Source organism: Gracilinanus agilis, chromosome 2 (genome assembly GCF_016433145.1).
Source record: "Gracilinanus agilis isolate LMUSP501 chromosome 2, AgileGrace, whole genome shotgun sequence".
Classification (NCBI taxonomy): Eukaryota; Metazoa; Chordata; class Mammalia; order Didelphimorphia; family Didelphidae; genus Gracilinanus; species Gracilinanus agilis.
In genome coordinates this window covers 673,070,322-673,090,374 of record NC_058131.1, presented here as the reverse complement: position 1 = coordinate 673,090,374, position 20,053 = coordinate 673,070,322, and the positions used below count along the sequence as shown (strand labels likewise).

The following is a 20,053-nucleotide window of genomic DNA, read 5'->3' as shown; positions in this document are numbered from 1 at the left end:
AAGGGGAGGAAGAAGAGGGGAGGGGAGGAGAAGGAAGTGGAGGGAGGAGGGGTGAGGGAGGAGAAGAAAGAAGCTGGGAGGGGAAGGACGATGAGGGGGAAGAAGAGAAGGGAGAAAGAATTGGGGGTAGCAGGACTGGCTTATAAAGAGCAGAAAAAGATTAGTGATCTGTTCCAGAGGCAAAGGAAAGAGTGAACAACTAAAAGGAATGTGCGCAAGTGTGTGGGGTTCTGAGAGATGCTCTGTGTACTGGTGCTGCCCTCTATGTGGCAATGCCCATATTGCCAAGTCCTGCATTGCACAGAACATCTAAATGACAGGTTCTCTGGAGCCTCCACGAGGGCAGCGAGGGTTTGAGTGGGGAGAGAAAGTCCATGATCAGACCCAGAATACGAGACATGGGTGACAACATTGTGACTACAAGTGATCGGACCTTGATAACCAGGTACCTGAGGAAAGAAAGGAGACCCGGCATGAAAGGGACACATTTTTCAAGCTTCACCCTTTGGCCAACAGCAACCCCTGCCTGTTAACCACACACCCCCAACTCCATAGGCCTGCAGGTGTTAGAGGGGAAGGGTTGGGTATTAAAGGCCATTTTACAGGTGAGGTAGCCAAAAATCTAAAAAGAACAAGTGATTTGTCTGATTTCAGCACACTAGGGATCTCTTCTCTCCATAATTCTCTGCTTACATTCCCTCCATTCCTTTCCCCAAGCCCTTGACCCTTCACTATATTGATCTCTCCCTCCCCTTCAAAGCTAGAATACATTTCCGGAAGGAAAGCAGAGAGTCACAAGCCCCCTGATCCTGGCTTGGCTGCTAGAGGAAGGAGTTTTCTTTTGTAAAATCTTGGTTGGTTTCTCTTGTTTTCTTATCACCTTTCTTTCTAAATACATCCTTTGGCGGATCAACAAGTGATCTCATTTGTCAAAAAATTTTTCTAAAAGCAAAGAAAAAGGGCTGGGGGCGACGTGGCAAAAACTAAGCAGCTGTGTCCATTGACACCGACAGTATACGCCACATCCCAGACCCACAGTGCCCACCTCTGCCAAGAAGGAAGGGGGGGTCCATTTTCTCATCTCTTCTCCAAGGCCAAGCTACAGTGGATTTTCAGTGAAGAAGGGGAAAGGTGGGGGAGTCCTGGGCCACACTCAGCTCCAATGAGAGCCCCCAATCCTGGGCTTTCTCCTGAAGCAGATCCTTGTCTTGGTCCCCAGGTGAGTTTCTGATCTCTCCTGTGGAGGGAGAGCTTCGAGTTCGGAAAGATGTGGAGCTGGATCGGGAAAACATTGCCTTCTACAACCTCACCATCTGTGCTCGGGACAGGGGGATACCCCCACTCAGTTCCACGGTGAGTCTGTAGTGAATGGAGGATACCCACAGCTGCTCTTTCCTTCCCCTCATCTGTGACCCCTACTTGCCAACTTCCTTCTACCTAAAATTACAACAGAATCTTTCTCCCTCTTTCCTCCTCTTATCCTCCTCTTCCTCCTTTTTGTCCTCTTCTTTCCCTGTCTTCACACTCTTCCTCTTTCCTCAAGAGACTAGAAGCCCCTTGAGGAAGGTACTCTCCTGGCCTTGTCTTTGCAATTTGGAACTGCTTCTTGCATTGAATTGAATTCTTTCTCCTTTCGCCATCTCCATTTACCCCCAGCTCATACTACTGTTTCTTCTCCATCCATCTTCCCCAGATGCTGGTGGGAATCCGAGTACTGGACATCAATGACAACGACCCGGTGTTGCTGAATCTGCCCATGAACATCACCATCAGTGAGAACAGTCCTGTGTCCAGCTTTGTGGCCCACATCCTGGCCAGCGACGCTGACAGTGGCCCCAATGCCCTCCTCACCTTCAACATTACGGCTGGCAACAGAAACAATGCCTTCGCCATCGATGCCACGGTGCGCCTCCTGGGCTCTCTTTGGGCTTTATTTTTGTTCTTTTAAACCCAAACCTTCTGTCCTAGAATTGATATTAAGTATTGGCAGAGATGTGTGCCATTCTTGGGATCTCACTGTGCTTGTTCCAAGATTATGCCTCGCTAACCAAAAGCGCCATCCTCCTTCCAAGTGCCGTCTACTGTTCTTGAGACCCTGGCGAAAAAGAAATTGAACTAGAAATATGTATATATATATACATATGTGTGTGTGTGTGTGTGTGTGTGTGTATACACACACACATCTATGAAAATGTGCTTTTGAGGGCATTGGCTTGAATGTTTCTGCCCAATTACTCAAAAAGACTCATCTTGTTCCTTAGCTTCTGTCTCAAGGTTGGTCTTCATTTGGTTATGACCCATTGGGCGCTGGGATCTCCTCCATGGGCAACATTAACTTGGTCTGTTACTAGTATGTCTGTCCATTTAGCCAGACCATAATGCTGCTTGTTCTATTATGGGCTATTTCTTAGCCTCCACTTAGGGGTTGGGACAGGGGAAGCATCACATGGCATGTTACGGTGGTTTATTTCATAATAAAAAATTAAAATCCAATTTCTTTGGAGAGCTTTACAGCCATGTGTGGACCAAGGCTGGGAAATACTACCCGCCAGAGGTCATGGACCTCATCTATGAAACATAGCCTTCTGCTGCTTACCCACCTCCAAGGCCAAGAGGATGGAGGGCTTCAGAACAAGGGAAGGGGGTGCGCTGACCTCCACCCCAGCTAGCCCCCAGATCACCTTACACACATACTCATTTCACATATTCCCTTCTCAGACAGGGATCGTCACTGTGAATCGACCACTAGACCGAGAAAGGATTCCTGAGTATAAATTGACTATTTCTGTGAAGGATAACCCTGAAAACCCACGCATTGCCAGAAGGGTGAGTGAATGTCAGCTGCTGGGAATGGGGCAGGAGACAAATTCTCTCTCTCTCTCTCTCTCTCTCTCTCTCTCTCTCTCTCTCTCTCTCTCTCTCTCTCTCTCTCTCTTTCTAACACACACGCACACACACACACACACACACACACACACACACGTGCTCTCCACAGTCCTGAAAGGACCCTCAAATGCCAATTAAATTGAATTGTTTTTCCTTTATCAAAAGGAGAAATGGCTTATGTCAAGGGACCCACTTTAGGGCTTCTCTTTCCCTTACTCTTTCTCTTTCCTTCTTCTCTTTCTCTTCCTCTTTCTTTTCTCCTTCCCTGTGGGATAGTAGAAAAAGTATTGGTCTTGGGCAACTCACATCCTTCTCTGAATCTATTTGCTGATCTGCAAAATGAGAAGGCTAAACCAGATGCGATCTTAGGTCTCTTCTAGCTCTGCATGATATTATCCTAAAACTAGATTATTTTAGAGACCTTTGAGCCCTGCAAAAAAAACGCTTTGGTTCTCAGTCTGTTTACCTCCTTCTTTGTGTTGTTCTCCCCCTTCCATCTTTCTTTGATCATCTACCATTTCCCCCTCTTTCCATTTGTTCTTCCTTCCATCTATCTTAGGGATGTCCGTGGTGTGGATATTGTTATAGTGTCAAGACCACTAAAGTAGGGATGAGAAAACTTGGCTCCTGCTCCCATTTTAAAATCACCAACTCTCAGAGTTAGAAGGGTGCCATTTGATCCAACCCATGCCTGGGGAAAACAGGCCTCTCCAGTAAACACGAGAATCACCATCCAGCGACCGCTTATAGACCTCCAGTGAGCAGGAACCCACTACCTCGTAGGGCAGTCCAGTCCCCTCTGAAATTGCTCCAAGTGTAAGAAAAGGGTAGATTTGGGTGTCTTTCTTACACCAGGTCAAAAATCTGCTTCTGCCCTTTGAGGCCGAGCAGAACAAGGTTAGTCCCTCTTCAAATGCTTGAAGATAACCAACAAGTTACCCCCTCCCAAGTCTTATCTTCCCCAGGCTACACATACCAAGTTCTTTCTATTCTTCCTCATACAGTACTTTGCCAGTCTTCTCACCATCTAGAATCTCCCACTCCACTTCCCCATTCCCCATCCTGGGCTTCAGTTTAGCTCTATTTGTGAAATATTGCAAATATTCTATTGTCACTGGTGTGTGATGCCCGAGTCTTAATTCATGTTAATTATGAAGTCACCTGCAGCTGTTCTGGTGAGAGTCTTTGGAACTCTGGGAAATTAAGGCAGGCACAAGGGCACTTGCTGCTTTTGTGCTCCAGGAAACTGAAAATGCTACTTTAGTCCCTTGGATAAGTGTGCGATCGATTGCACCTCCGAGGACGTGATTGGTGTCCTCAGATGTCTCAGTGCCTCTTTTTCTTCAGTTCTTCAAAGATCTGTGATTTCATTGATGAGTAAACTAATATTCGTTAGGTGCCCGCTATTTGCCAGGCACTGTGCGAGATGCAAAAGGAGGCAAAAGACAGCCTTTACTCTCAAGGAACTTACAATTGAATGGGCTACTCTTTGATTTGAGTAATCCTTCGACCAACACAGGTCACCATCTCTGTGGGCCCTGGTAGACTCTGTAGCCATCTTGGCCTCTTCCAACTGTGGCTAGGCTGGTTCTCAGATCACAGGCACTCAGTCCCTCATTGAGCCTACTCTCAAAGCCTTCCTGATTTGGTAGACCCTTCCAGACCTTGCCACCCTGCTCCCAAAGCCTTGGAGCATCCAGGGTCACCTCCATACCGTGACAAGGTATCCCAGGAGGACTCTGTTCTAGGGACAGAACAGAGGAGGGAATAGAAAGCAGAAAAGAGATCCCCAGTGACCCCAAGAATGTAATGAAAAATATCACTAAAAGGAAGGAGAATTCTGAGTAACTGAAAGGCCAAGTGAACAGATAAGGAAGCATCGCCCCCTCCTCTCACCAGAGTGGCAGAGCGCTACTGAGGCAGAATGGCTCATACTCTTTCCATCAGAGTCGCAGTGTTGGCTGTTTTTACTCAGCTGTTTTTCTTAATTAAAGGGAGGGTTCAGTTTTGGTAAGATGGTGGAGAGGGATTTCCAGAAATGACTAATGAAAATCAAAAGACATCAGTAAAACTTTAAGGAAAAAAAAAAAAGAAAGAAACAGATGGGAGTGGTTATTTTACACATAAGGAAAAAGGCAAACCAAACAAGAGGGATCTCAGGGGCCTTGCAGGCCATCCCAGTGAACAGAATCATTTGGAATTTCTCTGAAGCCCAGGTTCTCCAGCTTCTGAAATAATGGAAATAATACCCGTTTTGCTTGTTTCACAAGGGATTAAGACCAAATGAAAAAATAGGAAACAATGCTACACAAAAGCAAAATGTCATTGTTTGCTGAAACAGTAACACCCTCTCCCATTTGTTGCTTCTAGATCATCCGTCCGGTGTCCCAAACGTGTTTTGCTTTGGTATCCCACTTTGAGAGGGGTGGCCTTTGCCCTACCCTCTCCCACCATTCCCCTTCTCTTCCCCCCTTAGGATTTTGACCTACTGGTGGTCTCACTTGAAGATGAAAATGACAACCATCCACTCTTCACCCAGAGCACCTACCAGGCAGAAGTGATGGAGAATTCTCCTGCAGGTACATGCAAAAGAGGCTTGACCCTGGGAAACCTCTGGGCAGGGTGCCAGGACCTCATGGAAGACTGGGGAGATGGAAAGAGGGGACGGGAATGTCAGTTCAGGTCAATTCGGTAACTTATTTTCTGAGTACCTGATCTGAGCCTAGGCCAGTGCCTAAACAACGTGGAATATAAGCTTTTTGAGGCTGAAGATTGGTCACTTGGCCAGGAATTGCTCCTAGTGCAACGCGTGGTACTTAGTGGTTCCTTAATGTCTTAAATTAAATTGAATTCCTATGTAAAGTGGTAGGTAGCAAGGACACAGGCCAAGAGCTGCCAGCTCCTTCTTTCCCTTCTAGTGCCGCTGCAGCCTCTTTGAAGCTTGCCCCACCTTTAGGGCAAATGACCTTGCCCAGGTGCTAGCCACATGTCAACGATGGAGAGGAAACCACTTGCCCTCACCTAGTGGGCTGTGAGAGCTGGGAGGATCTCCCGTTGAGTGTTGAGGGGAGGGGAAGAGTCCAGAGACATCCAAGACATGAGCTCTACTTTTAAAGACTGCACAGCCTAGTGGGGGGATAACTTGGGAAATGATGAACTGTAGACCATGGCAGCTGATGAGAAAATGCCAAAGGGAGCCCTCCAGTAGCTTAAGGAAGGGGGAGGTGGCTTTGGCTTGGAGTCCTTCGAAGTCTGCCATCTTTGGGGAAGGAACCCAAGATGCTGGACCTCGAATCTGGATGGACAGAAGAATGGGAAGTAGGTGGAGCCCTCCTCCAGGGGATAGTCTCAGATCAGACACTAGATTAACCCTCCCGTGGTCCTCTCTGCCTGCCCCCCACCTGCCCCTTTACCCGGTACCCCCTCGGTGCCGGCATATGGGCTCCTTCCCCTCCTCCCTACCCACATCAACTAATTTCCTCCCAGAGTCTGAGGACATGAGTTGGCAGATTATCTCACCAGTACCGGCCACAAGGACAAGGACAAAGCCAGGCATCTGTTTCTGTAGTCAAGTCACCAAACCTTGACTAGGCTAGGAGGGACCGGGACACGGGGAACCTTGGTGACTTTATTCAAAGTCAAGGTAGACCCTTGTGGCTGGGAGTAGACCAGGTGGGCCACCAGGAGGCAACGACTGCCTGATCATGGACTCGCTGGTCCCCGGAACCACAAAACGTGGAAAGGAGCCTCCTGGCGCATCTCTTTCCATGGCCCTCCCAGAGCACCCAGCCAGGAGTGAATCTAGGGAAGGCGCCGGACATCCTAAAGGGCAAGCCTTCCTCGGGCATTCCCCAGAGGTCCGAGTCTCGGGCACTGGCCACTCACACACTGATAGGTGCCCACAGACAGGGGAAAACATCCAGAGAAATCTCCGGTCATAAGCAAAAAGCCCACGTAGGCACGTGCACACACTCACTTGTCAGCGTGTAAAGACAGAGGCACGAGTACAGAAAAGGCGCCCAGCCAGCCCCAGGGCCTGGCACACGCGTGAGTGAACGTGCCCGGGGGTGCCCTCACCCGGCACGGCGCAGGGGAGCCAGAAGGCTGCCCGGAGACTCTCGGGGGGACTCAGGCTCTGCTTCAAAGGCTGCTGGGAAGGCAGGCCTCAGGCCGGGCTCAGCCCTGGCCCCACATGGGCTTGCTCACAGCTGTTTTGTTTTCTCCCCCAGCAGGGCTTTGAGGCTGCTCCCCGCCTGAGTTCAGTCTGCCAAGGCTGCCGCAGCCGCCGCTCCATCACTTGTCTCAGCCCCTGCCCTCACCCCATCCACCTCGCTCATCCATTGTCAGCCATGGGCCACTCGGGGGAGCGGGAGGAGGGAGGGGGCAGAGGGGACGCGCCCCCTTCCCGGAGCTGATGTCCGCCTCTGTCCGTCTCTCGCAGGGACTCCCATCACGGTGCTGAACGGGCCCATCCTGGCCCTGGACGATGACCTTGGCGTGAATGCCGTGGTGACCTACACGCTCCTGGGGCCCGAGAGGGGCCTCTTTGACATCGACAACGCCACTGGTGAGGCCTCTGCCCCTCCGTCTCCCGAGCCCCCCCGGCCCTTAGAAAGTACCCCGCTGGGGGACAGGCTTGCTCCCCCAGGGCTGGACTCTCCTGTGAGCAAGCCCAGCCGAGGACATTCCAGAGATTCTGTCTATACAGCACATTGACCATCAGCTTTCAACACCCCCTCGTGTCCTTCGTGGCGTGAGAAGCTCCAGCTGGCCCCCCAGGTCCTTCCCCTCAGCCTAGAGCGCCAGGCCCTCCCGGAGCAATCCGTAGTGAAGGCACTGCCTGACCTGGTGAGAGAGATGCTGTCATTCTCCCATTTTACAGACGAGGAAGGTGAATTTCTGAGAACTTTCACAGCTAGTAAGTGTCTGAAGCAGGAGCAGAACTCGGGTCCCCTGACTCTAAATAACATCCTCCTGCCGTTCTGAGGCAGCTATGGAGATGAGGATGATGATGATGATGATGATGATGATGATGATGATGATGATGATAACTAGCATTTCTATGGTGCCAACTATGTGCCAAACCCTGTGGTGAGTTCTTCACAAATATTGAATCAGAGGGAGAAAGACTTGACTTCAAATCCAGCTTCAAGTATTTTCTTTTTAAAAAAAAAAAAAAAACTTTTTCAAACCAATACTGTGTATTGTTTCTAAAGCAGAAGCCGGGTAGGCAATGGGGGTTAAGTGACTTGCCCAGGGTCACACAGCTAGGAAGAATCCGAGGTCAGATTTTTCATCTCTAGGCCTGACTCTCAATCCACTGAACTACCCAGCTGCCCCCTCACCCTTGGGTGTTTCCTAGCTGGGTAATTCTGAGCAAGTCACTCACTCTTTGCCTGTTTTCTTATCTGTAATGTGGGGATAATAATAGCACCTGCCTCATAGAATTGTTGTCAAGATAAGACAAACTACTTGTAAAATGCTACATGAAAAAAGCTAGTCATCATCGTTATTAGTATTCCTCCATAAGTAAAGCCACAGATGGAACACAATCTCAAGACCAAATCGATCAGCACAGACACCGAAGGAGGCTCCCAAACGCACAACCACAGATGAACAGGAAGTGCATTTCTTAGACATTCACCAGCAGGGGCAGAGCCTGGCCTCTTTCTAGGGTGAGAGGCAAATTAAACGCCCCCCAAACAGAGAGGAATTCTGCCACGTGGCTCATTTGATGGGCTGGGGTTCAAGCCACGGATCACCGGCAGAGTTTCCCTCTCCTGCTGGTTTTTGTCCTCTTACATCTAAGTGAAAGGGATAGCAGCTCTCCTGAAATTCTGGGCGCTTCTGGACTTTTCCTACACAGCCTCCCTCTCTCCCTAGCATAAGTGCCTCACCTTGCTATCTGATTATGGATGGGGGGCGGCTTTCCACGAGCCTACTTGATCTTTCTCCTTCCTCTCTAGGTCTTCAGGATTCCTCTTCTTAGTACTTCTGCCCTCAGGGTCTGGGTCCCCCAAACTGAAGAGCCTGGGTGGCTTCAGAGGGAGGCTCTTGCTGTCTGCCCCTACACACTGGCACCCTGACACTAAACCCATCAGTAGACACTGTGTCGGGGCCCCAGGGCTTGGGGGATCGGGATGGCAGGCAATCCCTCACCTCACCACACCACACTGCAGTCTCCATGAGTAGGAAGAAAGGAGCCTGGATTTATATAGCATAAGATCTAGGAAGTTTCAAAAACTTCCCCCCAATTACTGACTCGTATTCACTCCTCCTCTGGCCTTGCTTTGGAGAAATATTCTGATGGTCAGAGAGACAACAGAGATGCAGAGAAAACTGTCTTCCTCCTATGGATCACAGGAAACCCAGTTGTTGCCAGAACCAAGAGGTTTCCTCTCTCAGACTATCTGATTTTGGAAGATGGGCTCATCCCCTTCATCCTCCGGGTCCCTCTCTCATGCGAGCAGTTCCAGCCTGGTTTCCTGACTTCATTCACACATTCACTCGGGTGACTCTCAAGGATTTCAGAAGGGGGCCTGAGAAAGGATGAGCACCTGTGAGAATGGGAAGAGAAGCATCAATTTTAGGAAGGAAAAGATTTTTCCTTTCTCTCTTCTGCCTTTTTTCCTGATGCACCAAGGTGAGACAGTGGACAGAGCACCTAGAGTCAGGAAGACCTAAGTTCAAAACCACCCTCAGACACTTATTCTCTGTGAAACCCTAAGCAATTCAACCTCTGTCTATCTCAGTTTCCTCGTCTATAAAATGGGGATAACAGCAGCACCTACTTCCCAGAGTTGTCATGAGGATAAAACAAGGGAATATTTGTAAAGATCTTTGCAAACCTTAAAATACTATCCAAATACTAGCTATTTCCCTAATGTAAAATGTTTTCCATTTATTTCCATCCTTATTTTCTCCTGCTTCTCTGCCTATTTCTCCCTTTCTTCTTTCCCTGGTTTTCCCTATTTTTCTTTATTTCCACCTTTGCTTACTCCCCTATATCTCTTTCTTCTAACTCTATTTGTTCTTTACACAAATTTATTGTTATTTTCTCTGTCTCTGCTTTTCTCTCTCCCCTCTTCCTGTCTTCCTTTCTCCCATGACTGGCTGTCTCGCCTTAGGTGTGGTGGTGGTGAAGCCAGGCGTTGTGATTGACCGAGAAGCCTTCTTCCCCCCAATCCTGGAGCTGCTCTTGCTGGCTGAAGATATTGGGCTCCTCAATGGCACTGCTGAGCTCATCATCACCATCCTGGATGACAATGACAACCGACCCACATTCACTCCTTCGACCCTGACTGTACACCTCCTGGAGAACTGCCCTCCAGGTCAGCGAGATCCCTGGGGACACACAGGGTCCCAGGTACCCCGGATTAATAGTAAAGTGGGTATTTGGTCCTCGTGGCCTAGACCCATTAGTCTAGAAAGGACAATAGAGTCAGTTAGTCAAGAAACAAATTATTCAGGCGCTTGCTTCGGCAACGTGTATCCTAAAACTGGAACGACACGAAGAAGATTAGAGACAAACTCACGAGGCATCCCATGATTTTTTCAAAAAACAAACATTTGTTGAGCACCCCCACGTGCCAGGCAGGGTGCTAAGTGCTGGGGGTACAAAGAAAGACAAAAGACAGTCCCTGGCCTCCCAGAGTGAAAAATCGAAGATGGGGTCATCAGCAAAGGAGGAGGCTAGAGTTCTCCGTGAGCCAGAAGGGTCAAAGCTGAGGCCATGAAATGAAATGCCAGAAGTTAACATGAGTCTCCGTCTTCCCCTCTCTGAACCCATAGGCTTATCTGTCCTTCAAGTCACAGCCACAGATGAAGACAGTGGCCTCAACGGGCAGGTGGTGTACAGGATTCAGGCTGGGGCTCAAGACCGCTTCGTGATCCATCCCATCACTGGGGTCATCCGCGTGGGCAACATCACCATCGACAGAGAGGAGCAAGAGTCCTACAGGCTGGTGGTGGTGGCAGCGGACCGGGGCACGGTGCCCCTTTCAGGCACTGCCATCGTCACCGTCCTTATCGATGACATCAATGACTCACGGCCTGAATTCATCAATCCCATCCAGACTGTGAGCGTGCTTGAGTCGGTCGATCCGGGCACCGTCATCGCCAATGTCACCGCCATCGACCGTGACCTGAATCCAGAGCTCGAATACTACATCATCGACATAGTAGCCAAGGATGACACTGACCGCCTGGTTCCTGACCAAGAAGAGGCCTTCGCTGTGAATATCAACACAGGTAGAAGAGCCTGGCTCTCCTTTTTACTCATCCTCCTCGGAGCTGGATCTCTTCTGTCCTCCTTCCTCTCTGCTCCCCTCTCCTGCGTTTGCTGTTTTCCCCCCTTGCCCTCTTCACTTCTGTACTCTCTCTTTGGGTTATAAATAATGGAAAGAGTACAGGCTTAAAGGAAAAAGAATCCCTGCTCTGTCTCTTACCCTAGGCAGTTTGTTATTTTTTTTTTTTACTCTTACCTTCTTTCTTAGAATCAATACTGTGTATTGGTTCCAAAGCAGAGTAAGGGCTAGGCAATGGAAGTTGTGTGACTTGCCCAGGAACGCATGGCTAGGAAGTATCTGAGGCTAGATTTGAACCCAGATCCTCCCCTTCTATAGGCCTGGCTCTCAATCCACTAAGCCACCCAGCTGCCCCGAGGAGTTAACTTTAAAAATCAGTTTTCTTATCTGTAAAATAAGGCTAAAACTATTAGCTCTGCTACCTTACAGAGGAAATATAAGGAAAATGCTTTTTAAAATGGTAAGCTTTCTCTGTCTATGATCCTGGACAGGTAGGTCACTTAATTACTTACTGACCCCAGGAAACTCTCTGTGATTTTAAATTACAGCCAACTTGTTGATCTGCATTGGTGGACAGAGTTTTCATGCCAGAAGCTCCCTATAGGAATGAAATCAAAAGTCCAGGCACCCCGCCAAGAGTTAACATGATTGTTATTATTTTCTTTACTGGCATTAATCTTTTCCCCTTTCTTCCTCTTCTTCCTTTGCCTTTTCACTCTAATTTCTCTTCTCATTTCTAGCTCCCTTGATCACTGATTCTCCTTACCTTCCTCCATTCTCTTCTTTCTTTTTATTTCTCTCTCTTGTATCCTGATTAGTCTCTTCCTCTTTTTTCTTAGTATGAGCCCTCTATTTCCATCTCTTCTCTCCTAAACCCCATCTTGCCTTTTTGCTTGGATTTCATATCCTGTTCTTGCCTCCTTTCCTATCTTTTCACTTTGTCGTTTTTGTTTTTTCTCCTCCCTTATCCTTTTGCCATTTGCCTCTCTCTTCTGCTTTGCTGTGACTGCTGTGGAGTCTCTCTCCCTACATCCCCCACGATGGTTATTTCTCCTGTTCTTTGAACTAACTGGTTTTAATCCTTTTCTCTCTTTCTCATGGCTGGCAGGCCCACAGGTTTGAGCTTTCTGTTTCTCTATCACTTCTCACCTCATCTCTTGTCTGCTTCATATCATTGTCTCTCTTCATATCCACTGCATCACCCTTCATCTCCCCCATCCTGTGGGGCTGCCCTCTGGGGCCATCATCAGCCAAGGTGGTACATTGGCCTTTGCAGACTGAATCCAGCCATCCCCTCCCCTTTCCCCACTCCCCAGGCTTGGGAAGGGGGAATTAGAGGAGGAGGAGGAGGAGGAGGAGAAGGCCACTGCTGGGGTAAGTGACTGCCCACATTGGACTGGGGCGGGGGGGCTTTTAAGGCCTAGGGGCCTGCCAGATAGACCTAAGGAATCCCAAACAGCAGTTTTAGAAGAGTCACAGTGGGAAAGGCAAGCAGCTTCACGCCAGGATTGGAAGTAGGCGTTAGAAGTAACTACCTCACAGCCAGGAGAATAATGGCCCTTCCACATCCTTCCCTTGGGTGTGGGGAATCCAAATGGCGCCCCTACCACAAACATTCACATTTATGGGATGAAGAATCCCATGGTTGACTGGGCAGTGCCTCTGGGAGATAGCCAGCGGAAGCGAAAAGGCTTCTAAAAAAAGTCTGACGCTGACATATATATATATATGCATATATATATTTACATATATTTATATATATGTGTATGTGTGAGTGTGTGTGTATACAAGTAGTCCATAATGCCCTCTATACACACACACACACACACACACACACACACACACACACACACACACCCCAAGGCAAAGGGGAATATTGCCCCACTCTCTTGCCCTCGTCCTAGGACTTCTTTTCCCATTTAGAGTTGACCTCAACATCCATTTTAACACTGTAATCTGATTCTACCTGGTTACTAATATTGAACAGGAGGAGGTTTAATTTAATTGGTCCAAGCTTTCACTGGCCTATAGCGAGAGGTCTTTCGGTTGCACTAGACTTTGAATGGTTTTGAATGGTCTGAGCCAAACGAGGCCAGAGAAGTCTGTGGGACAAGAATTGGTTTCTTAACGTCTACGTCATCGCTCCCTTCCTTGCTCTCTGGGGAATGGCAGTAGAGGGGGAAGGGCTAGGAGGAAGAATTAAGAGCATTTGCTATTAAGGCAGGGACTTCTGGGGAGCTTCCAATGGGACTGACTGTGGGACTGGTCTGCCTTCGCAGGTTCTGTAATGGTGAAATCACCCTTGAATCGAGAACTGGTTGCCACCTATGAAGTCACCATTTCTGTGATTGACAACGCCAGCGACCTGCCTGAAAATGCCGTGAGTGTGCCCAATGGTAAGCAAGCTAACCCTCCAAGGGCCCTACCTGCTTGGCTTAATAGCTTGGATGTTGGCAAGGACTTTAGGCTAAACTTGCCAATTATCTGTATGTTCTAGGAACCTAAACATTAATCATAGAAGTTCTTAACCTGAGGTCTGTGACCTTATTTTTTTTTCATATTATGATAACTGTATTTTGATATAATTTATTTCCTTGGTAATCCTATGTATTTTATCTGCTGCATTTAAAAACATTATTCTGAGAAGGAGCCTATAGGCTTTACCAGATACTGCCAAAGGGATCCAGGACACAACAAAAGGTTAAGAATCCCTCCTGTGATGTCATCAATGTAGATCCATGTTGGTGAACCTAAGGCATTCATGCCAGAGGGGGCTGCTCCCTTCCCCCTCTCCATGTGTGCCTGAAGACATTTCTCTCATCACCCTCCCCTCCACCCAGCAGCCAACTGGGAGTGCTTCTTCCCTCCCTGTCTGAGGTAAAGCAGGGAACTCCCATGCAGCATGAGGGTTGCAGTTTGGCCACTCAGTCTCTAAAAGGTTCACCATCACTGATGAAGGTATTCCCTCCAACAATAAAGAACACAGACCTCCATCCCTACCCATCTTGAGACTCTCTCCTGTCTTCCCATGAATTTGTCACAAAAGATCCATTCAGCATACTAGGGAGATTCCTCATGTTCTCTTTACCTTCCTAAAAATTATAACCAACTCAGCAATATTTATTGAGCATCTACTGTATCAGACATTACACTAAGCACTGAGACTACAAACACAAGCCAAAACAACAACAACAACAACAAAACCAGGCAGCCCTTGCCCTCAGGAAGCTTATATTCTAATAGAAGACAATTCAGAAAAGAGGAAGGTGGTATGGTGTCAAAGACTGGAGAAATGGATGTTCCAAGAAGCACTCTCCAGTGGGAGAAGGGGACCATGAGGCAGAGGGAGAAGGTAGCTGAGGCCTCGTGTCAAAGTCTGAAGAAAGTTAGAGAAGTTAATATAACTATGAACAGCAGAAAGGTTAAAATAATAATGGTGATGATGCATGGCTGAGAAAGAAGGTGGACTTGTAAGTAACAAGAGATAAAGATGGTGCTAAATAATCATAGACTATATAAAGACCCAGCCCAAAGACCTCCAGCACCCTAGATAGCTCTTCTATGGTGGATGTATGGAAGGACATAGATAAAAACCCATGAGAGAGGAAAATGGGATACAATCTGCATCTGGGGAAGATGATCCACCAGTGAGATCCCGGGTCCATGGAGGTATAAAAGTTATGAACGATAGCATATATCTTTGTAGAATTTAAGACTTGAAGAGTGCTTCTCCCCATCCCACCACACACACATACACACACACACACACACACACACACACACACACACACACACACACCTCCAACAACCTCATGAACTAGTTAGTGTATGTATTCTTATCCCCTTTTATAGTTGAAAAAACTGAGACTCTGAGAGTTTAAATTGATTTCTCAGGGTCACAGCCAGTAAGTATGTAATTCAAGCCTGAGTCTTGAAGTCCTTTGCTCTTCCTACTGCTGGGATTATTCTGCTCTACAAGAGAAGGCTGAAGAGCAATGACCACATGTAGGGTGAAGATGTGCAACTAGAGAGAATGGACTTAAGCTATTTTACTAAGGAAGAAATTTTGTAAGAAAAAAATCCAAGAAAATGTCTATTTAAGGAAATGAGTCAGACTCACCCATTGGGGAAGGAGGTGCAGGTGCCTTCTCTTCCTTCAGAATCTCTGGCCTGGACTCAAATCTAAAGACAGGAGTACGTAGGATCTTCTGGGATGCTTCCTGTGTCCCTTCTAGAAACCATGACTCTCAAAACTGAGAAATCAGAGGGATTGGAAGAGCTCTGTGTTCTTGAGGCAGAAGAATCAAAGTCAGATTAAAAGAATACTTGTTGGGGTGGCTAGATAGCTCAGTGAACAGTGTAAAAAGATGAGGGCACCAGGGATGTTAAAATGTGATCTAAATGGTTTGTGGGTACACACACCGGGTTGAAGGAGAGACAGGACCAACCAGGATAGGGAGACCAGGGTTCACTGCTAAGCTGTTAACTGTCAAGAATGGCAGTTGGCCCCAATGGTCACCCAGCTCACCACTAGGCCAGGGTCGATGGTACCAGCAAGCAAAGGTAAAGGTTTTTAACAGTTTAATTAAGAGTAACTAAATAAAAGATGGGATAGGAGATTCTACACTTGAAAACCCTAAGGGGCAAACCACTGGGGCAAGGGGAGGACTTGACTACTCTAATCTAATTGACCTAAGCCAGGCAGGGCCCAAAGGGGCAGTACTGGAGTCACTGGGAAGCCAGGTTTGGCCAGCACAGCTAAAGGGCCTGAGGGTGGCTTTGGGGCTCACGGTTATCCAAGGATGATCACAGGATGCCAAGAGCCAAGGTGGTCCAAGGTACCCAGGTAGAGAGAATGTGCTTGAGATGCTGTCCACCAGATCCCAAACCACTTCCCACTTGGTGCAGCTCTGCAGGTCTTGTCCACTTGTTGAAAGCCTTCACCTCTCAGGATCCCAGGGAATATGGATGCAGGGTTTCCGTAACTCTGAAATCTCCCAGGGCTAGCAACAGTTTGTGCCAACCACTAATGGAGTCCCTCTCAGAGCACAAGCCCTACTTCCTGCTCCTTCATTCCATCTTGGAATCCTCCAGCCCTTCCTGCTAAGTCCAACACTAATGCTACATAAATTACTAAATAAACCCTCACAACAAGAGTCAGGTCAAGAGATGGGAGATCCTATGTTCAAATCTGGCCTCAGACATTCCCTAGCTGTGTGACCCTGGGCAAGTCACTTTACCCCCATTACCTAGCCCTTACCATGAATCAATGCACAGTATTGATTCTAAGATGGAAGGTAAGAATTTTTTTAAGAGTATATTAGAAGGGCAGCTGGGTAGCTCAGTGGATTGAGAGTCAGGCCTAGAGATGGGAGGTCCTAGGTTCAAATCTGAACTCAGACATTTCCCAGCTGTGTGACCCTGGACAAGTCACTTGACCCCCATTGCCCACCCTTACCACTCTTCCACCAAGGAGCCAATGCACAGAAGTTAAGGGTTTAAAAAAAAGAGTATATTAGAATAGCAATGTTGTACAATAATCAACTGTGAAAACTTGGCTCCTCTCAGCAGTGTAACAATCTGGGACAATTCCAAAGGACTTATGACAGGGAATGCTCTCCACCTTCAGAGAAAGAACTGTTGGAGTCAGATGGATGCGGATTAGAGCAGACTATCTTTCACATCAAAGTATTTTACATTTTCACTTTGGGGTTCCGGCTTTGTATGAGTATTCTCTTATAATAATGACCAATAGGGAAGAGTGTTTTGCATGATGGTACCCAGATCAAATTGTTTACCATCTCTGAGTCAGGGGAGAGAAGGGAGGGAGGGAGTCAGTTTGGACCTTAAAATTTTGGAAAACATAGGCTGAAAATTATTATTACATGTAATTGGGGAAATAATATATCTTTGAATTTTTTTAAAAGAGGACTAGTTAGCTACTGAAATGAGATGTTAAAGGGAGGACTACAACATCCTTCCCCTGGAGGGCTATTGAAGGAATAGTAAGAGAGATGCCCACGGTCTCAGGATGTTTTTAAATCATCCTGTTTGGAGGTTGGGGGGTAAGAGAATTTCTCCAAGTCTAGAGAATATTTTATTCTCCAATCACAGAATCCTATCATTGGAAAGGAATAGCAAGTTCATACAATCCAACACCCTGCCCAATGTAGGAATCCCCTTCAGTGGGCTGAGAATCAGGAGACCTAAGATTCATTAAGTCTCCTGAAGTGCTGGAGCTTTCGCTAACGTATAACCAGCAGAAATGTGAGAGCTAAACAATCAGGAAATCAGAAGCCCTGAACTTCATGATATTAAGAAGAGAGATTAGCATCTTCTCTAGTGGTTTGGGTGAAAGTCTCTAGCTGGGTTCATTTCCATTTTTGACACCTTGTAGGGATGAGCCAAAGACTCCCACAATGACATCAAACTTTGTCAATGACCCTAGAAATTGCCCTTCTTATTCACAAAAAAAAAAAAAAATTCTACCCACACCAAGTCATGATGAATTGGTAGCACAGAACAAGAATATTTGAGACTCCAGCTGTGGGTCTCTAAATGAAGAATAGTGTTGGTGTTTCAGACAGACCTCTCGCTGAACCGAGAATGGATTAGAGCCTCAACTCTCTAAATTGAATTGATCCCTCCCATGCTTAAACCTGTTGGGTGTGATCTGACTCGACTACAAATTGTGGCTGCTTTCTCTAGAAGGAATATATCAGGAGACTATTTTTGGTGTGTTCTTCAGAGGCCAGAGGAATACTGGAGGCCTGGAAGCAGAGCCATCTTGGGGAAGGGGGAAGAGGTTGAGCATGAAATCTAGAAACTTACAGGTGATGCGGGAGGGACTGCTTCAGAGCAATATCGCTTTTTTTCATAGGCAGCTGCCTCAGCTGGCCTCTAAGACCAGAGTCAACGTCACCTGCCATGAGAAGCTTTGTCTCCCTACATAAAAAGATGAGTCAGGCAAGGAGCACAGACCAGTCACCCACTGGGTAACTCGTACCATGAAGACGTATCAGAGAAGCCCCAGACTCCCCCTACAGGAGCTTAGATTCTAAGTGAGGAAAAGATGGAATTCATCATCCTTATCACTAATATTTATGTAGTGCTTTCACATTTCCAAAGTACTTTACACATATTTTCTCTTTTAATCCTCATAACAATCCTGTGAGATAGGTCCTATTATTGTCCCCATTTTACATATGAGGAAACTGAGGCTTAGGGAGGTTAAGTGGCCTGTTCAGGATCCTACAAGTTTGTAAGTATGTGAGATGGGATTTGAACCCAGGTCTTCCTTCCTGCCAGTCCACACACTGGAAGCAGACATGAGTTAAAGTCCCAGCCCCTAATGCTTACCATATTGGTCCAAATGTAAGTCATCCTGAAGTGTCAGCAACTCCCAGGGGCATGCTGGAGCGAGAGGTGGCTCAGTGGATAGAGATCCAGGTCTACCAATGGAAAGTCCTAGGTTCAGATTTGGCCTCAGACACTTCCTCACTGGGTGACCCTGGGCAAGTCACTTAACTCATATTGCCGCTCTTTTGACTTGGAATCGATACTTAATATGGATTCTAAGATGGAAGGCAAGGGCTTTGTTTTGTTTTGTTTTGTTTTTTAAGGGAAAGGGATAATAACGTGTCCTTCCCTGGGTCGTGGAATTTTTAAACAAATTAAAATGGTTTCATTTTCCATCTGAACCCCTCAGAAATCGGCACACGATACAAAGCAGGGCTTGTTTCTTTTGTTATTTTGTTGATTATCTTAACATAAGAAAGTTCTGTGATTGTTAAGCACTTGCCAGCGCGCCCCTGCCGGCACCCCTGGAATGACACCCTTTTGCTACATCTAGGATGTATCACGCAGATATTGTGCATGAATGTTGCCTACATTTATATGCACGCAGACACACAAGGAAACAATAACACTGGTTTAAAGGCTCTCTCCAGGTTTGATACAAGGCCAGCTTGGGAAGAGAGACAGTCAATACTTGGCTACTGTGGCCTTGGCTCGGTTATCTTGGCCAAGTCACTTCAATGTTTCTGTGCCTCAGTTTCCTCCTATTTAAAATGAAAGCGATGCTGCTTGCTTTACCTACCATACAAGTTGATGGTGAAGAAAGCACTTTAGAAGCCACTAAGCAATAAGAAAACTTATTGGGAGCATGTGTGTAGGGCATTTGGGGCAAAGTAAAGAAACTAGGAAAAAACTGGGGCAGCTGTGTAAATGGAATTAGCTCACCCTCATTCATTCTTTAGACTTCAGCCACCAGGAATAATGTCACCCCACCCAACTTAGAATTAAATGGGGAGGAGGAGGTCTGTGACCCACATGTGATAGCAAGTGACAAATCAAAAACAAAGGACTGGGGGCAGCTGGGTAGCTCAATGGATTGAGAGTCAGGCCTAGAGACGGGAGGTTCTAGGTTCAAATCCAGCCTCAGACACTTCCTAGTTGGGTGACCCTGGGCAAGTCACTTGACCCCCATTGCCCACCCTTACCACTCTTCCACCAAGGAGCCAATACACAGAAGTTAAGGGTTTAAAACAAACCAAAAAAAAAAAACAAAAAATAAAAAAACAAAACAAGGGACTACCCCCTGAGCAGTCCAAAACAGTGTTGAAGCTGCCATTTGTCCACATGAAACCGGAGCTGAGAACAGAGATTACAGGACCACGACTGGTCAGGGAAGAGCCCTGGGGACCCTTATGGGCAGCATGTCTGGATCTGCTTGGGTGGGAGGGAAGAGTACACCTCCTGCCCCCATTTTCTTAATAATCCTCTTTCTTCATAGAATTCCTGCAAACTTCTGGAGAGATGGGCATTGAGGCCAACTTGGGGGTCCTCGCTCGGCTCTTACC

The 20,053-nt window shown here is 47.2% G+C and overlaps 1 protein-coding gene across 1 annotated transcript in view; it reads left to right on the top strand.

Moving 5' to 3' along the window:
• Window positions 1-20,053, top strand: part of CDH23 (cadherin related 23) — a 357,372-nt gene that overhangs the window by 314,671 nt on the left and 22,648 nt on the right. The window contains exons 28-37 of the mRNA XM_044660245.1: window positions 321-445; window positions 556-605; window positions 1,220-1,353; window positions 1,694-1,903; window positions 2,719-2,826; window positions 5,363-5,465; window positions 7,328-7,453; window positions 10,014-10,217; window positions 10,678-11,136; window positions 13,472-13,588. Coding sequence (XP_044516180.1) covers window positions 321-445; window positions 556-605; window positions 1,220-1,353; window positions 1,694-1,903; window positions 2,719-2,826; window positions 5,363-5,465; window positions 7,328-7,453; window positions 10,014-10,217; window positions 10,678-11,136; window positions 13,472-13,588 — 1,636 coding nt within the window. The remainder of the gene's footprint in view (window positions 1-320; window positions 446-555; window positions 606-1,219; window positions 1,354-1,693; window positions 1,904-2,718; window positions 2,827-5,362; window positions 5,466-7,327; window positions 7,454-10,013; window positions 10,218-10,677; window positions 11,137-13,471; window positions 13,589-20,053) is intronic.